The 17,029-nt window shown below is 72.3% G+C and overlaps 4 protein-coding genes across 5 annotated transcripts in view; 2 read left to right on the forward strand and 2 right to left on the reverse strand.

Annotated features, from left to right (window-relative positions):
* The window catches only part of MIOX (myo-inositol oxygenase), a 3,682-nt gene extending 2,505 nt beyond the window's left edge, over window positions 1–1,177 (forward strand). The window contains exons 5-10 of the mRNA XM_035334996.1: window positions 90–157; window positions 252–361; window positions 444–511; window positions 662–711; window positions 816–928; window positions 1,013–1,177. Of these exons, the coding sequence (XP_035190887.1) occupies window positions 90–157; window positions 252–361; window positions 444–511; window positions 662–711; window positions 816–928; window positions 1,013–1,121 (518 nt within the window). The 3' untranslated portion in view covers window positions 1,122–1,177. The remainder of the gene's footprint in view (window positions 1–89; window positions 158–251; window positions 362–443; window positions 512–661; window positions 712–815; window positions 929–1,012) is intronic.
* Window positions 1,178–1,611: 434 nt separating this feature from the next.
* LMF2 (lipase maturation factor 2) lies at window positions 1,612–8,562 on the reverse strand. The gene is made up of 15 exons (XM_035338959.1): window positions 8,517–8,562; window positions 7,327–7,587; window positions 6,979–7,232; window positions 5,348–5,376; window positions 4,991–5,187; window positions 4,609–4,787; window positions 4,371–4,509; window positions 3,933–4,067; window positions 3,724–3,829; window positions 3,489–3,585; window positions 3,158–3,340; window positions 2,797–2,965; window positions 2,611–2,722; window positions 2,252–2,360; window positions 1,612–2,165 (listed from the first exon to the last, which is right to left on the reverse strand). The coding sequence occupies exons 1-15, from the start codon at window positions 8,560–8,562 to the stop codon at window positions 1,821–1,823; spliced, it is 2,361 nt and encodes a 786-aa protein (XP_035194850.1). The 3' UTR covers window positions 1,612–1,820.
* A 1,911-nt stretch (window positions 8,563–10,473) lies between these two features.
* Window positions 10,474–17,029, reverse strand: part of CPT1B (carnitine palmitoyltransferase 1B) — a 30,074-nt gene continuing 23,518 nt past the window's right edge. Inside the window, 2 exon segments of the mRNA XM_035339406.1 lie at window positions 10,474–10,805; window positions 16,533–16,537. Coding sequence (XP_035195297.1) covers window positions 10,474–10,805; window positions 16,533–16,537 — 337 coding nt within the window.
* NCAPH2 (non-SMC condensin II complex subunit H2) lies at window positions 13,380–16,275 on the forward strand. 2 transcript variants are annotated; one of them, XM_035334978.1, is made up of 9 exons: window positions 13,380–13,443; window positions 13,561–13,668; window positions 14,420–14,473; window positions 14,901–15,148; window positions 15,230–15,295; window positions 15,401–15,474; window positions 15,623–15,724; window positions 15,801–15,950; window positions 16,031–16,275. In XM_035334978.1, exons 2-9 carry the CDS (start codon window positions 13,652–13,654, stop codon window positions 16,166–16,168), a joined length of 849 nt encoding a protein of 282 aa, XP_035190869.1. In that variant the 5' UTR covers window positions 13,380–13,443; window positions 13,561–13,651; the 3' UTR covers window positions 16,169–16,275. The 2 variants fall into 2 exon arrangements, with proteins under 2 accessions (XP_035190869.1, XP_035190876.1); XM_035334985.1 differs by having other exon boundaries at window positions 15,422–15,474.

A 17,029-nucleotide genomic window follows, 5' to 3' on the forward strand; every position in this document is an offset into this window, starting at 1 on the left:
GCCGTGCCCACCCCGACAAAGGTGGGGCTGGGGGGGGGGCGCAAGCCCCGGGGGTGCTGCCGGGGGGTGACGGCCCCACTCGCCTCCAGACTGGTTCCACCTCGTGGGGCTGCTGCACGACCTGGGGAAGGTCCTGGCGCTGTTCGGGGAGCCCCAGGTGAGCGGGGTGACGGCGGGGGGGGGACAGCGCCCGGCACCCCCACGGGGTCCCCTCCTCGGGCCCCCCCGGGACACGTGTGGCCGCCCCGCAGTGGGCCGTGGTGGGGGACACCTTCCCCGTGGGCTGCAAGGTGCAGAAGTCCGTGGTCTTCAGCGACTCCACCTTCCACGAGAACCCCGACAGCAGGGACCCCCGGTACAGGTGAGCGCGGCCCCCTGCCCCTCTGGGGGGGGGGGGAGGGGGGGCACGGCGCAGCCCCCCGAGCCCCCGTCCCTGCCCCCAGCACCGAGTGCGGGATGTACCAGCCCCACTGCGGCCTGGAGAACGTGCTCATGTCCTGGGGACACGACGGTGAGCTGCAGTGTGGGGACACCCCCGGCCCCCTATGGGGGGGGGGGGGCACGCGCAGGGGCTCTGCCCCCATCCCCCCCCACGTGCCCGGAGCAGTGGGGCCGGGGGCAGCGTCTGCCGGCCCCCCCCAGCCGCCCGCTCTCTCCGCAGAGTACATGTACAGAGTCATGAAGTTCAACAACTTCGCCCTGCCCAAGGAGGTGAGGGCAGGGGGCGCAGGGTGGGCGCCCCGAGGGGCAGGGGGCTGGGTACCCCACAGCCCCCCCCCATGCCACGGCCCTGTGTCCCCCCCGTGCCCCCCCAGGCCTTCTACATGGTTCGCTTCCACTCCTTCTACCCCTGGCACGCGCACGGGGACTACGGGCACCTCTGCAGCGAGGAGGACCTGCGCATGCTGCCCTGGGTCAAGGAGCTCAAGTGCGTGGTGGGGAGCTGGGGGGGGGGGCTGGGACCTTGTGTGTCCCCCCCCCCCCCGGCTCTGACCCCTCCTCGCTCCCACAGCAAGTTCGACCTGTACACCAAGCAGGAGGAGCTGCCCGAGGTGCAGGAGCTGCGGGGGTACTACCAGTCCCTGATCGACAAGTACTGCCCGGGGCAGCTCTGCTGGTGAGCTGGGACCCCCCCAGGCACGGCCCCGGCCCCCCCGGCACGCAGCACTGCACGCACCCCCCCCCCTGCTTGCCCCGCGCCCGGCCCCAGGCCATCAATAAACCTGCTTGGCACGCGCCGTGGGGCTGGTCGCAGCCGTGGGGCTGGGGAGAGCCCCCGGGGGGGGGGGGACCAGGGGGGGACACCAGGGGGACCAGCACAGCCCCCATTCCCCCCCCCCAACCTTCCTGGTGTGAGGGAGAGGCTGGGAGCTGGAATGTCAAAGGCTTTATTTAGAAAATCATAGGAAACCCCTGCGCGGGACGCAGCCAGGGGAAGCGCGGTGCGGTCGGACCCCCCCCGGCACGGGGCAGCGGGGGCCGGAGCCCCCCGTGGGCGCACGAGGCCACGATGCAGCTGCGCCCCCCCCCCCAGCACCTGCCCCACAGGATGGCTGGGAGGGGGCAGAGGGGCAGCCCCCCCGGGGGGCACGGGGAGGCCGCCACAGCCCGCGCTGCTCCGGCTGTGGGTGAAGGCACTGGCGGGGAGGGGGGCACGCTCGCCCCGTGATGGTGGGGGGGGGTCGTGCCCCGCCAGGACCCCCCCACGGGGACAGAGGCAGCGTCGGGCAGCCGGGGGGTGCGGGGGGGGGTCCCGGAGCCAGCGGCATCAGTCAGTGCGTGGAAGACGGGTCCTGGGCCGGGGGCTCCCGGCGCTGCTGCTACTTCTTCTTCTTGGTGCCGCGGGGGCCCTCGGCCTCGGCTGCCCCCCGGGCTCGGCCCTCGCCCTTCTCCTCCGCCTCTTTGTGCTCCTTCCTCCTCACCTGCCCGTTCTTCTCGCCGCCCCCTCGGTCCACCGGGTCCCCCCGCTTGGGGCCTTTGTGGCGGGCCGGGGGTGCCCCCCCCCGGGGCCGGCGGCCGAGGGCGCGCAGCAGGCAGGCGCTGGCAGCGCCGAGGTACAGGGACCAGAGCACGGCCGGGCCCGACAACGGCAGGCTGAGGCGCCGGATGGACTCCAGGAGCCAGGGCAGGAAGGCGGTCGCCGGGCGCTTGGGTGGCGCCTTGTCCTGGGGGGGGTACGGGGGGGGTGAACGCCGCCCCACGGCCACGCAGGGGGCTCAGGGGGGCGCGGGGATGGGGCACGGGGCCCTACCTTCAGCCCGTGCTGCGCCAGGAGGTTCTCCAGCGTGGGGTCGCCCAGAGAGACGGTGGGGAAGAACTCCTGGACGTGCTGCCGCCGCCACCACCGCGTAGCTCCCTCCCTGCGGGACACGGGGTCAGTGCCCGGGGAGGGGACGGGCCCCCCCCCCCGCAGCCCCACAGCCCCCTGGAGCCGTGCTCGGGGTCCCGGGGAGCTCCCACCCGCTGGGCTTGCCCCCACAGCTGCCCAAGGGCCGCCAGCACGGGCAGCCACGGCGCCTGCACGTTGGTGCGGGGTCACCCCCGAGGTGGGGAGCAGGGGGGGCAGCGGGGGGGGGGTTCCGAGCCAGCCTTGCCCCCGTCCCCGCTCACCCGGTCTCGGTGCTGCCGGTGAACCAGTACTTGTAGAGCTGGGCGCGGATGTAGGTGGGCGGCTGGGCGCTGAACGGGTACCTGGCCTCATCGAGCTGCACCAGGCGGATCACTGCGGGGGCGCAGCGTTAGGGGGGCTGCCTGGCCCCCGCCCCCCCGCCCCCCTGCCCCCCCCGCCCCACTGACCGTCCTTCTTGCCCTGCAGCAGGCGGTGCACGAAGCTGTAGAACCAGGGGCTGCTGCTGTGGTGCCCCAGGGCCGCGAACCACATCTGCCAGTCGAGGCGCGGCTGGTGCGGGGCCACCAGCGGCGGGGCCGCGCTGACGTTGCCCGGCTTGTACATGAACTCGATCTCCTGCGGGCAGGACGGGGGGGGGCTCAGGTCCGGACCACAGCTCCCCCCCTGTCACCTCCGGGGGCCGTGGGACCAGCAAAGCCCCCCCAGCCCACGGGGACGGCCGGGTGCCCAGCAGCACCAAGGCAGCGGGGTGGGGATGCTCGGGGCTGGCTCCTCAGCCGCAGCCCTCGCAGCGAGGCGTGCGCTCACCGTCCAGGTCTGCTTGTCGTAGCTGCCCTCCAGCACCACCTCGGGCCGCCCCCCGACGCCCGTCATCCTGCGGAACAGCCCGTAGGAGTTCACCACCTGGAAGCGCTCGACGGCGTTGAACATGTGGTGGATGCCGGGCCACAGCTTGCCGTTGGACTCGTAGTCGATGTAGGTGAAGGGCACCTGGGCGGCGCAAGGGGGGCGGCTGCAGGAGGCACGGGCAGAGCCCCCCCGCGCCCCGCTGCCGCCCACCCGCACCCCCCGGCCCCAGCTGAAGGAGCGGGGACCACCCCCGCGGCCCGGCAGAGCCCCCGGTCCCCCCGGAGCTCACCAAGCTGACGGCGAACACCCCCACGGCGGCCGTGGCGAAGACGGCCCACTGCAGCAAAGCCCACAGCTTCCAGAAGCAGCCGCGGACGCAGACGCACCTGTGAGGGGTGGCACGGGGGGCTCAGACCTGCACGGCCCCCCCCAGGCTGCGTGCGCACGGCCTGGGGACGGGCACCCCGGTGAGCCCCCTGCTCAGCCCGGCTGGGACCCAGGGGCGAGGGCTCCGCGGCACTCACCGGTACAAGGCACAGAGGATCTCCCAGGACAGCGAGAGGAAGCCCAGCCCCACCAGCGGCAGCGTCACCGCCCGCAGCCACTGGGTGAACTCGTGGTAGGTGAAGGCTGGGGCAGGGGGACAGCGCGGGGTCAGGGCCGGCGGCGGCACCCGCGGGAGCAGCCGGGCCGTGGGGACGGGGGCGGCCAGCCCAGTGCGGCCGGGACGTACCCACTTTGGATTCCAGCACCTTCTTCTCCCAGTCGATCTCCAGGCCGAAGTGCTGGACGCTCCAGTAGAGCAGCAGCGCGTAGGCAGCCAGCTCCAGCAGGGTGGAGAGGAAGGCGAGGAGGCTGGGGGGCCAGGCTGGCGGCGGGGGGGCAGCTCAGCGCCGGGGCCCGACCCACGGCACCCAGCAGGCCACGAGCCCAGCCCCGAGAGCCCAAGTCCAGGAGGGCAGGAGCAGCACCCGGAGCGACTCCCTGCTCTGCAGCCTCATGCCAAGCCCCAGCCTGAGCGCCCCGGGGGCGGCAGCTCGCTCAGCACCGACCCGGGGCAGCCACAACGACGCCTCCCGGGGCCGTGCAGAGCTGGCGGCCCGTCCCCCCCCATCCCACACACGGCAGAGGGCACCGCGCCCCCAAACGGGCCGCGAGCCCCCCGACTCACCGCTGGCGTGCTTCTTCTTGCTGCGCCCCAGCCAGTACGCCACGTGCTCCTCATCCAGCAGGGAGAAGGCCAGCACGATGGTGAGCGCGTTGAAGAAGTTGTAGTTGCCCGTGAGCATGATGAGGACCTGCAGCAGGACCTGGCCGGGAGCAAAGGCAGGGCTGGGGGCGGCGCGGCGCGGAGCAGGCTCCCCGGGGGGGGCAGCAGCCCCCCGCCGGTGCCCCGACGCCCCCCGCACCTGGCAGTAGAAGGCGAAGAGCCGGAGGCGGCGGATGGGGGCGAAGAAGAGCAGCGGGACGGCAATCTCGATGACGTAGGTGGCCACCACGCTGAGCTTCTGGAACCACACGGGCAGCTGGTGGGCGAACCAGGCGGCCGGCGTGGGGATGCACTGCGTCTCGTAGTGGTAGGTGAGAGCTGGGGGGGACAGCCAGGGGTCAGCGGCGTGCCTGGGGGCAGGGGAGCAGCTCGGAGCGGGCAGAGCCGTGCCACGGGCGCTGACCACGGCGCATCTGCGCGGAACAGCCGCCCGGAGCCCCACGGGGCGCGACCTGAGGCCGGGGGCCGTGCCTGCGTCCCCCCCACAGCCCGCGACCCCCCGCGGGCCGTGCCCCCCTCACCTGTGAGCCCCCACCAGGTGGGGCAGCGGCTGGTCAGCTTCACCACGCCGGAGGCGAACATGAGGCGGAAGAGCAGCCAGCGCACCAGCCAGAAGGTGACCCCGTCGTGGGCGCGCCATGCCGCCGGGCGCCACTTGAAGAGGCGCAGGGGGGCCACCAGCACGCCCAGGAAGCCCGCTTCCAGCAGGAGGCTGTCCCTGCGGGCACGCCACAGTCCCACACTGACACCCCGGGGGCCGCGTCCCCGAGGTGCCGAGCGGGGGACGGGGCCCTCCGCGGAGCGGGGGCAGGAGGTGTGGAGCCCCCCGGCAGGGCCCTGCGGGGTCTGGAGGGCGGGCGTGCGGGCAGCTGACTTACCACTGGAAGTAGAGGAAGACCTGTCCTACCTGCGGGGAGAGGGAGCCGTGAGCGGGGCGGGGGGCTCTGTGCCGTGGGGGCTTGCCCCCCCTGAGCCCTGCCAAACCCCAGGCCGGCCTGGGGCCAGCCCCAGTGCGTGGCAGCGGCCTCAGCCCGCCGCGGTGCTGCGGTGCCACGGAGGCAGCGCCGCCCGGGGTGCGAGGTGGAGGAGGGAGGATGGAGGAGGATGGTCCCGGGCCGGCCACGCTGGTGGGGTTGCGGCGCCAGGAACCGCAGCCCAGGAGCGGCTCCAGGCCGGAGCTGAGCTCCAGGCACGGCCACGTGGCCGGCAGGAGGAACGGGGCCGTCGGGGACAGGACGGGGCCGAGCCCTGCCCCACGGCACCCCGCTGCACCGGGCTGCCCCTCGTAGCACAGCCCCAGGCTGAGCCCTGCTTGCAGGCAGCACGGAGGGGAGGAGGAAGAGGAGGAGGGCGAGGATTTCTCTGCACATCACCTTAAAAGGGAAGGACGAGGGCCTGGCACGCAGGGGCTGGGTGGAGGCTGCTCCGGCAGCCGGGAGCCCCGGCCTGCACGGCTCCTGGTGCTGCCCCTCCAGGGGCAGGAACCAAACCAGGCTCCCGTCCTGCCCCCGTGGGACATGGCGGGGACAGGGGCAGCCTGGGGGACAGGGGCACCCCAGGGACAGGGGGAACCCCGGGGGGACAGGGGCAGCCCGGGGGGACAGGGGCAGCGCCACGTGGCCTCCCCAGCTCCAGCTCCAGCAGCGGGCGCCGTGCCCGGGGGCTCCTGTGAGCCGCTCCCTGCTGGGTTTCCCCGCTGGGAGGGAAGAGGAAGCGAGTCCTGCCGCAGCCGTCCTGACACACGCACAGAGACGGGGGCACCCCCAGCTCACACACACCCAGCTTGCACAGCTCACACGTGCACAGCTCACACTCACAATCACCCCCAGCTCACACAATCCCACCCAGCTCACACACACACAATCACACACACCCCCAGCTCACACAATCACACCCCCAGCTCACACGCACACACAGGCACACACTCACCCATGCACCCAGCTCACCCCCAGCTCGCACACACACAATCACAGCCAGCACACCCCCCCAGCACACCCAGCTCACTCACCCCCCACCCACACTCACCCCCCCACCCCCCCCCATCTCACACTCACCCCCCCCGCCCCCACACCCCCCCCCCCCATGTTCCCCCCCCCCCACCGCGAGCAGCAGCGCTCGGTGCCACGGTCCCGGTGCCCAGTGCCCGGTGCCCAGCGCCCAGCACCCTGTGCCCAGTACCCAGTGCCCGGTACCCAGTGCCGCAGTCCCAGTGCCCTGTGCCCAGCGCCCTGTGCCCGGTGCCTGGTACCCAGTACTCAGTGCCGCGGTCCCGGTGCCCAGTGCCCTGTGCCCGGTACCCGGTGCCCAGCGCCCGGTGCCCAGTGCCACGGTCCCGGTGCCCAGCGCCCTGTGCCCGGTACCCGGTGCCCGGTACCCGGTGCCCAGCGCCCGGTACCCGGTGCCCAGCGCCCAGTGCCCAGCGCCCGGTGCCCGGTACCCGGTGCCCAGCGCCCAGTGCCCGGTACCCGGTGCCCGGTACCCGGTGCCCGGTCCCGCCGCGTGTCCGTACCTGGCAGACGGAGAGGTAGGCGGCGCGCAGGGCGGCGAGCAGGAGGCAGTCCCGGAGCGCGGGGCTCAGCAGCGCGCCCAGCGCGGCGGCGGCGCCCAGCAGGCAGAGCAGCTCCGCGCCGCGCTCCGCCTCCAGCCCCGCGCGGGGGCACAGCCACAGCAGCGTGGGCTCGTCCCGCAGCAGCGCCCGCAGCCCGCGCCCGCCCGGCCGCAGCGCCCGCCGCAGCGGCAGGATCCCGTCGCGCCCGTACAGCCCTGCGGGGGGGGAACGCGAACGGGAACGGGGAAGTCAGCGCCGAGCCCGGCCCCGCGGCGGAGACGGCTCGGGACGGCGCGGGGCGCGGCGTACCGGGCAGCTGCAGGTAGAGCGAGACGAAGGCGGCGAGGTAGGCGGCGGCCAGCCCGGCCAGGAACCGCTCCCGGGGGCGCCGGGGCGGCTCCGCCAGGGCGGGGCCGGGGCCGGGGGTGGCGGGCGGGGCCCCGGTGGGCGGCGCCCCGTGACGGCAGCGCGCGCGCGGCGGGCGGGAAGCGCGAAATGGCGGCGCGGCGGGAGCGGCGCTGAGCGGCCCCGGGGCTCCGGCCCGGTACCGGGAACGGCAACGGTGGGTGGCTGCGGAGGCGGACCCGGGTCCCGGTCCCCGTCCCGGTCGCCGGTCTCGGATCTCGGCCCCGCTTCCTAGTCCTAGGCCCCGGTCCCCGGCCCCGGTCCCCAATCCCTGCTCCGGTCTCGGTCCCCGGGCCCTGTCCCGGTCCCCATCCCGCTTCCCGGCCCCGGTCCCTGGGCCCTGTCCCGGTCCCCATCCCGCGTCCCGGCCCCAGGTCCCGGTTCCCGTTCCCTGGTCCCGGTCCCCGGTCCTGTTCGCTGGTCCCTGCTCCAGTACCGGCCCCACCAAGTCCCCGGTCCCCGTCGCCGGTCCCCGGCCCCGGTTCCCGGTCCCCGCCCCTTTTCCTGGTCCCCGGCCCCAGTCCCCAATCCCTGCTCCGGTCTCGGTCCCCGGGCCCTGTCCCGGCCCTGGGTCCCGGTTCCCGTTCCCAGGTCCCGGTCCCCGGTCCTGTTCCCTGGTCCCTGCTTCGGTCCCGGCCACAGTCCCTGGTTCCCGGTCCCTGGTCTCTGGGTCCCAGTTCCCGGCCCCGTTCCCTGACCGTGGCCCCCCGGCCCCCATCCCAGTCTCCAGCCCCCGGCCCCATTCCCTGGCCCAGTTCCCAGTCCCAGCCGGTGCCCCCCAGCTGCACCCCGGTGACACCCGCACCCTTTGCAGGCCTCGGGCTGCCGGGGCCCGGTGCTGGGCCCGGTGCTGGGCCCGGAGCTCGGCCCGGAGCTCGTCCCGGAGCTCGTCCCAGTGCTTATCCCGGTGCTCGGCCGTCCTCCCGGCGCCCACCCCGCCTGCCAGGGACCCCCGAGGTAACGCCCGGCGTTCCTTTCTCAGGTCTCTGGGCGCTGCCCTGTGCCCGCCGGGCCCCCTCTCCTGCAGCTTTCCTCCCGCTGAAGCCACGAGGCCGCCGCGGGCTTCGTGCGGCCGCCGCCGGACGCGGGGTCACCGTGCCCTGAGCCACCCGCGGTGCCCGAGCGCCGGGGAGCCGCCATGGAGGACGCGGAGTCGCGCTTCCTGCACCTCCTGCAGCCCATCCGCAACCTCACCAAGAACTGGGAGGTGGACGTGGCCGCGCAGCTCGGGGAGTACCTGGAGGAGGTGAGGGGGCAGCAGGGGCTGCCGCGGCGATGCTGGGACATGGGGAGCTTCCATCCCTGCCTGCGGCCGCTGCCCACAGCCCGGCACGGCCGCAGAGCTCCTGCCTGCCCCGGGGCAGCGGCGCGGTCGCTGGCCTGTGTGGGGCGGGCGCGTGGGGGTGTGAGACCCCGCACCGTCTCACGGCCACCCCTTCTGGATGCCCCCTGTTTCCAGGGACGTGTTCCTTGTGGTGCCCCCACAGGAAAGCTCCTCGGGCTGCCGGAGCCGAGGGCAGGGCATTCCCTCTCCGCATTCACCGCGTCCGGCCCCCAGAGCCTCACGTTAGGCAAACCGCTGCCTTCCTGCCCCTCCATTTCCCCGTGCTCCCCTTCCATCAGGCTGCAGATCCGCAGCCCGTTTTCTTTCTCCTTTTTCTTTCTGCCTTTTGCAGCTGGACCAAATCTGTATTTCCTTTGACGGCGGCAAAACCACCATGAACTTCACGGAGGCAGCTCTGCTAATCCAGGGCTCTGCCTGCATCTACAGCAGGAAGGTGAGCGCGCCCGCGGGCACGGCCACGTCCTCAGCCCCCAGCTGGGGCTGCTCTGCGGAGCTGCCCTGCGGTGTGGATGGCGTGAATAATGGCCGGGGGGTGTAGAAGTTATCGATCTCACGTTCCTCGGTTCCACCCCTTTGTATGTGTGGGGATTGGCAGCTTGGAGGAACAAACAGCAGAATTTTGCTGTTCAGTTCTTCTTCCTCTAGAACGGGGAATACAAAAAAAATACAGCCTCTGTTCCCAAGGCTGGACTCAAAATGGCTTGAATGGAAAAAAACCAAGGAGATTATCAAGAAATTGAACTGTGGCTGCCTGGGGGTAGGAGGAGGGCCGTGGTCATCCTGGCAGCAGCCGGAGGGTTTTTTCTGGGAGCTGCTTTCTCTGTCTCTGAGGCCGGCCCCTGTTTTGCAGGTGGAGTATCTCTACTCTCTGGTCTACCAGGCACTCGACTTCATTTCCAATAAGAAGTAAGTAACGAGCCCTCTCTGCTGGGGGGACCACCTTGCAGGGGCTGGGGTCTTCCCGCAGGCCCCCCCCGTTCAGCACCACACACGGCCGCGTCCCCCGCGCTGCTCAGCCCCCGCCTCGTGGCACGGCCCCGCTGAGCTGCGGAGCTCCTGCCGAGCCGCGTGCGAGCCCGGCTGGCGCAGGGACGAGGCCGTGTCCCACCCACAGGACAGCCCCCGGGGCTCTGCCCCCGCTCAGGGCCTCGCCTGGCTTTCCCTGAGCACCCTTCCCTTACGGCACCCCTTTTAAAAACAAACCAGCCGGTCGCAGCGTCAGCCTGCAGCCCCGGGAGAGCTTCTCTGAGGCCGAGGGTTTCTGCAGGCCCCGCTGGGGCTCGGCTCTGTCTCCAGGCCGTGGGGCCAAGCTCTTCCCCCGGAGCTCTTCCAGCGGCGCCGTGCTGGGGTTTGGCACTGCGTGCCCGGCTGTTGGGTAAGGAGAGGGCCGGGCCCAGCACCCCGCAGCGTGACCCGTGTGGCAAAGAGGCTCGTGATTTGTTTCCCCACCGCTGCTCAGAGTGGGGCAGCGCTGTTGCGGTCGCGGTTTTCGAGTTGTCTTGCGCAAGCCGCCTCCCGCCAGCCCGGCCTGAGTTCAGAACCTGGCTCCCACTGAGGAGGGATCAGCTGGCGACGCCGTTCTGCGCGCCCTCCGGCAGATCCTTTAAAACCCGCGCTTTTTGTGAGGCGCCTCGCACCAAAGGGTGCTGGGCTCTCCCTGCAGGAGCCGCCCGGCCTCTGGCTCTCCCGGCCGTGAACCCCGCTCGTCAGCTGCGGGCTTGTCTGCGAGCCTGAGGCAGGGCGGCCGGGGGAGGCTCTGGCGGGGCTGCAGCCCCCTGAAGCTGCCGCAGAGGATTCTGAGCATCCCCCACATCATCTCCACGCCGCGTTGTTGCCTTGCAGGGAAACGTTCTCCTCTTTCCCGCTGAGCTGAGCGGGACGTTTTTGTTCAAGACAGGACTTGCTAGAGGGGCTGGGTCCCCTCGAGCCCTGATTCCTTTGCAGCCCCCCAGCACCACCAGGGCCGTGGGCTCAGGGATCGGGCTGGCAGCGCGCTGCAGCCCGTGCCTGCTGCCTGGCAGCTCTGCCCCGAGACGCTGCAGGACGCCCACCAGTTGCTGCGTGCGCCACGGCCGGGCTGGGGGAAGCCCGCTGCTGCTCTGCCCGAGCCGTGAGCCGGCGGTGCGCAGCGCCTGACCGTGTTTCTGCTCCCTGACAGGCGGGAGAAGCAGCCCTGCTCCGTGGGGGAGGACGGCAGGGACGCCGACGCAACCTTCGGGACGGAGGAGGAGGAGGTGAGGGGACGCTGCGGGTGTGCTCCCTGCGTGCTCCGCTGCCTTCAGCCCCACGTCTGCCCCCCCTCCCGCCCCCCGGGAGGAGCGCCTCGGCAGGCTTTTGCCATGGAACTCCCATTGTGGCCTCCGAGGGAAGGGATTTGCTGCCTTGCAGCACTGCTGGGAGAGCTTATCCCCTGCGCAGCCCGTGGGGACCCTGTCCTGTGCCTCAGCCTTCCTGCTGCTGGCACGGCTCGGGTTGGAAGGGACCTTAAAGGCCGTCTGCTCAAGGGAGCATAAAGACCAGCTCCTGTCCTGGCAGGGGCTCCAAAGCCAGAGCTTTCTTTCCCTCTGCTGCTGGCTCGGTCCTGCCTGCGCAGCGGCGGCTCTCGGGCCCGCAGGGCGCTGCGGTGCGGCTCGCCAAGCCCCGCTGCCAGCCGCTCACCGCCGCGGGGCTCTCTCTGCAGTTCCTCTCCCTGGACGACATCAAGGACACCAGCCAGGGCGGCGTGGACATGAAGAAGGACCACCAGCCCAGCGTAAGGGAGCCTGCTGTCGGGCTTTTTGCCCCCCCCGGCACCGCGGAGGCGCTGGGGCTGCTGCGCGCCCGGCGGGGCTCCGAGGGACGGCGCTGCCCGCGCAGTGCCCGCGCCTCCGTCCGGCCCCGAGCAGCGGCAGCCGCGCTCCTGTTCTCGTCCCTGCAGGCTGTGAACATCGTGCCCCTGACTCCGATGTCCTTGGTGCCCCCGGAGGAGGCTGAGAAGAGGAACAACCCCCTGTTCAGGTGACAGCCCCCCCTCACCGCCCCCAGCTCGTGCCGCAGGGCGGCCTGGCTGTCCCCGAGCCGTGGCAGCGGGGATGGCCCTGTCCCAGTTAAACCCGGGGGGAGGAGGAGGAGGAATAATCCTGAGGGCGCCAGGAGCTCGCATGGGGGCTGCTCCTCGTGCAGGGGGTGCCCGGGGGGAGCAACGAGGCCGGGGCTGCGCTGGGGAACCCAGGCAGGGCTTTGTGGGGCCGGAGGAGCGTGAGGACAGCGGGCGGGGGCAGACCCCTCCCGGCAGCGGGGGGCTGTTGGCCTGGGGGTCTCCGCTAGCCCCGCTGTCCCCCTGACGGGCCCGTTGTCCCCAGCCGGAGGGGGGAGGTCCTGGCCAGCCGCAAGGATTTCCGCATGAACACTTGCACCCCTCACGCCACCGGCGCCTTCATGCTGGAGCTGACGGGGCTGATGCCCGGGAGCCCGCAGGATCGGCACCACGGAGGGAGCGCCGGTGGAGCAGCAGGTACGGGGCTGGGGTGAGGACCTCTGCGGGGAGGAAGGCGGCACGGAGTGGGGCTGCCCCGCTGGGAGGCTTGCCCTGCCTTCGGCCTCGAGAGGATGTGAGCTCTCAGCCCTGCTGCTGGGGGTGGAGATGTGACGCTGCCCTTCCTCTGCTGCCCTGCCTTTGTCGAAAGCGCTCTGCCTGCCAGCACGGGGCTCGGTTAGGTTGGTGCCTGCCAGCACGGGGCTCGGTTACTGCTGAAAATTGGGCGTGGGGGAGCTCAGGGGCTGGGCAAAGGCAGGGCCCAGCCTGGGGAGCTGCCCCTTCCCTGCCGCCACGGCCACTCTGCGGGGCCGCGGGTGACCCCCGCCTCTGTCACCTCCCAGGAGCATGGTCCTCGGTCCTCGGCGGCGGGAGGGAGCCCCTGCACCTCGGCGCGACGCCCGTCCAGGCACTGAACTTCTCTGACGACGGAGGTGAGATGCTCTGGTGGGCTCTGTCCGTTCTGCCTGGGGTGTGCTGTGCTGTTACCAGAGGTGCTCACCCCTCTGCGCACCCCCGGCTGGCCTGGGTGTCGTGAGTTAAGAAGCAAAACTCACCAGGGAAGCTCCCCGTCAGACAGGGTGGAAGAGGGAGGCCCCACAGGAGCCCGTCCCGGCTGCTGGCTGTATCCTGACCGATATCCCCGCTAGGTGCTGCGGGGCCAGACGACAGCGGGGACGACTTGCCCGTGGTCCCCGAGGACAACGTGGAAATGGCTCCGGCTGCCGATGAACGCCTCGAGGCGCAGAGGGTAGGGCAGGCAGGGAGCGGGGGGGCACCGCAGCTCCTCGCTCCGGCGCTGGAGCCCGGCTGCCCGCGGCTTGGTGTCTGCCTGACGCTTTGTGTCTGCCAGGGCGCGCCCCAGGCCAAGGGCTACGTGCTGCGGGAGCGAGCCCCTGCCAAGGACCCGCAGGAACACATCAAGGTAAGGGCCCGGAGCCGAGCCAGGAGGGCGGCAGCAGAGCCTGGGTGCTGTGGGAAGCCCCGGGGTGTCCCTGCCCTCCCCACCCTGCTCTGTGCCACGCTGGTGCCCTGCGGAGCCACACGGCTCCGGTGCCCCCGTCCCGGCTCATCTGCGCTCGCTTCCTCCCCCAGGAGATGCTGGATCCGTGGCAGAGCCTGGACCCCTTCGGGGACTCCGAAGACAAGCCCTTCAAGAGAGGTATCTGGGAAGCGTGCCTGCCTCCGAGCTGCTCGCCTGTGAGCAGCAGCACGGGGTCCTGCCCGGGGTCCTGCCCGGGGTCCTGCCCGGGGCCGCTCACCTCCCCCTGCCCTGCAGGGAGGCCCTTCGTGGTGCCGCCGGGCCTGGACGACGTGATCGGTAGCAAGCGGAAAAGGAAGGGGCCGAGGAAGCTTCAGGACTTCTTGAAATGGTTCTCTGCCTCCTGTGAGTGTCGCGGCCGGACCGCCTCCCACCCTGCCGTGGTAGGACCTCGATGCGAGGCCTCGGGTCGCTGGCGCTGCCCCAGCGCTCCCCGGGTGCTCCCCCCTTTGCCAACCGGGGCGTGGGGTACGGGGGCTGCCCCTCACCCCTCGGAGGGCTTCGAGGCCGCAGGAGCCGGTGGCCTTTTTATTTATTTATTTAATTTTTATGTTATGAGTTGGAAGGGACCCCCAGGGATCACCGAGCACCACACAGGGCTACCCAAAGCCTTGGACCATGGCCCGAGGCAGCCTCAGCAGGGCAGAGCTCCGCGCCCCCCGGGCGGTGCTGCCCCGAGGGGCAGGGGCAGCCCGGCACCAGGCACCCTGCGGGACACAGGGAGCACGCGGGGCAGCCAGCGCTAACGGCAGCCCGAGGAAAAACGCTGGGGCTCTGCGTGCCAGGCGCCACCGCGGGCAGGGGGCAGCTGAAGCCCCCCCAGTCCCGGGCAGCAGAGCGCTGCCCCCCCCCTGGCTGCGCGTTCCCAGGAGGGAGCTCCAGCCGACCGCTGGGGCTGGGGCCTGGAGCTGCCCCGGGGAGGGGGGGGCGGTGGTGCTGGGGGGCAGTGGCTGTGCGCACCGTGATGGGCACAGCGGGCAGAACGCCCGGGGTGCTGGCAGCCGGGGTCTGCCCCTCGTGCGCCTCCCTGCCGGGCTCGCGGGGCCGCCCCGCTCGGCTCTAGCTGCAGTCCTCGGTCCTCTCCCGTTTTCTGCAGACGACGACGCTGCAGACGGCAGGAAAAGCAAGAGGAAAGGGCCGACGTTCGCGGGTGAGCGGGGCGGCGGGGATGGTGCTCCCCGGGGAGGCAGCGCCCTGACTGCCGCCGTGAGGCCGTGCCGGGGGCTGATGGCAAAGGGCAGGGAGGCACGAGCAGAGTGCCTCAGCTCAGGGGGGCTGAGGATCGGTTGCGGTTTGTGTTCTGGGTCAGAAAATCTGACTCGTAATCAATCCCCTTTGGAAAGGTGGACCCTAAGCCTCGCTCACCCACCGCACAACGTTCCTCGAGGCTGGGCAGCTCCCGGCTCGTTTGCACAGCGTGGGTGGGAGCCGCAGGATGAAGGGGGGGCGGTGCACGGGGAGGGCACCCTGGCAGCCGCTGGGCCAGGAGCGGGGGGCTGGGGGGGCTGCGGGGGCTGGAGGAGCCCCCCACCCCTCGCCGCTGGGGCGCTGAGGCCGTGCCCGTGCTGTCGGTGCAGATCTGGAGGTGCTGTACTGGAAGCAGCTGAAGGAGCGGCTGGCGGCACAGAGGAAGCTGCAGAGCAGGGCGGTGAGCGGGGACGGGGGCTGGGGGGCTCGGGGGGGGCTCGGGGGGGGCACCGGGCTCAGCGCTGCTCTCCCAGAGGCCGCCCTGGGCGCTGCCGCTGGAGCGCGACGAGGAGGAGCCGGAGGCGGCAGAAGAGGAGCGCGAGGGTGACTGCGGGGGGGGACGCCGAGGAAGGCCCAGGTACGGGTGGAGCCCTGGGGCGCTGAGCAGCCGCGGGGACGGACGCAGCCGGGGCGCTGAGCGGGGTCTCTCCGCCCACAGATGATTTTCTGGAGTACGAGGACGTCCACCCCGAGGCCCCAGCGGCGGTGGTCGAGGGAGACGGGGGTGAGTGATGATGGGGGGCCACGGGGAGGGCACCAGCAGCAGCCGAGGGAGCCTCCCCTTCCCCGCTCAGCGTCACGGGGCCGGCTGCACGGGGCCGCCCCCCAGCACCGCTCTGCCCTCCCGCAGCTCCCTGCGACTTGGACGTGCTGGGCTACGAGGAGCTGGTGAGGAGGAACGTGGTAAGTGGTGTGGGGCTGGTGGGCGCCCCGTGTGTGTGCTCCCCGTGTCCCCCACGTGCTGTGCGTGGCCCCCGAGGTGTCCCCCACGCCCCCGAGGTGTCCCCCATGTCCTCGTGTCCCCCACGCCCCCGTCTCTCCGCGCCCCCAGGAGCTGTTCATCGCCAACTCGCAGAGGTACGTGCAGGAGACGGAGCTCTCCCAGCACATCCGCCAGTGGGAGGAGAAGATGGGGCCGATGCTGCAGGAGCAGGCACGTCGCAGGGGGGGGTGGACGGGGCCAGGGGGAGGCGTGGGGCCGCCCTGACCCCCCCACCCCTGTCCCGCAGGAGGAACGGGCGGCCTTCGACATCCACAGCTACGGGGACAGGCTGGCCGCGCGCTTCGGGCGCCTGGGCGAGTGGCGCTCCTTCGGCAGCCTGGTGGCGGGCATGCCGGCCTTCGAGGTGTGCCGCTACATGCTGGCCTCGCTGCAGCTGGTGAGCGGGGGCCTGGGGGCTGGGAGGGACGCGGGGGGGGGGCTCGGAGCAGCCCTCCCCACCCCTGCCCCTCTCCGCAGGCCAACGACTACACGGTGGAGGTGGCGCAGGACCCGGGCCTGGAGGAGGCGGTGGACACCATGCGGCTGCGGCTCCTCCGGCGCGAGCAGGCCCACGAGCGCTTCCGCACCTACCGCGCCTCCCTGCTCTGCGACTGAGCCCCCCCGTGCCCTGTACAGCCCCCCCTCCTGTACAGCCCCCCCCCTGTACAGCCCCCCGCCCGCGCTGCCCTCCTGCTCTCAGCAATAAACACCCAGCTGCCGCACCGTGTCTTGTTGTGACATCCACAAAGCGGCCCCGAACGCACCCAGGCCCCGCAGCACCGCCCCAGGGGGCTGGGGAGGGGCAAGGCCTGGGGCTGCCGACCCCGTCCCGGGGGGTCCCGCAGCAGGGTCCGTGCCGGGGGGGGCCGCTCACCGCCCCCTCCCCGGCGGCGCTCAGGCGGGGAGCGGCTCGTAGGTCTCCATGTGGCGGCGCACGCTCTCGGCGATCTTGGCGTCGCTCTTGCCGCGGCTGTAGTAGTCGAGGAAGAGCCCGTCGGGGCCCAGCAGGTAGATGATGACCGTGTGGTCCACGATGTAGTCGCCGTCCTCGTCCTTGGGGCCGGCGCTGGCGTAGACGCGGTAGGCGCTGCCCGCCGCCCGCACCTGCTCGGGGCTGCCCGTCAGCCCCAGCAGCCGGGGGTGGAAGTCCCGCACGTAGCGCGCCACGGCCGCCACGTCGTCGCGCTCGGGGTCCACGGTGACGAAGAGCGGCTGCACGCGGGGCAGCGCCGCGTTGCGGTCCAGCAGCTCCACCGCCCGGCTCAGCTTCTCCAGCTCGTCGGGGCAGACGTCGGGGCAGTGCGTGAAGCCGAAGTAGAGCAGCACCCACTGCCCGCGGAAGTCGGCCTTGCGCCGCGGCCGCCCGGTGTGGTCCACCAGCTCGAAGTCGCCCTGGCCCAGCGCCAGCGCCCGCAGCTCCCGCCGCCGCCGCGCCCGCCGCTCCCGCTCCCGCCGCGCCCGCAGGTGCAGCCAGCC

Source organism: Oxyura jamaicensis, chromosome 1, assembly GCF_011077185.1.
Source record: "Oxyura jamaicensis isolate SHBP4307 breed ruddy duck chromosome 1, BPBGC_Ojam_1.0, whole genome shotgun sequence".
Taxonomy (NCBI): Eukaryota; Metazoa; Chordata; class Aves; order Anseriformes; family Anatidae; genus Oxyura; species Oxyura jamaicensis.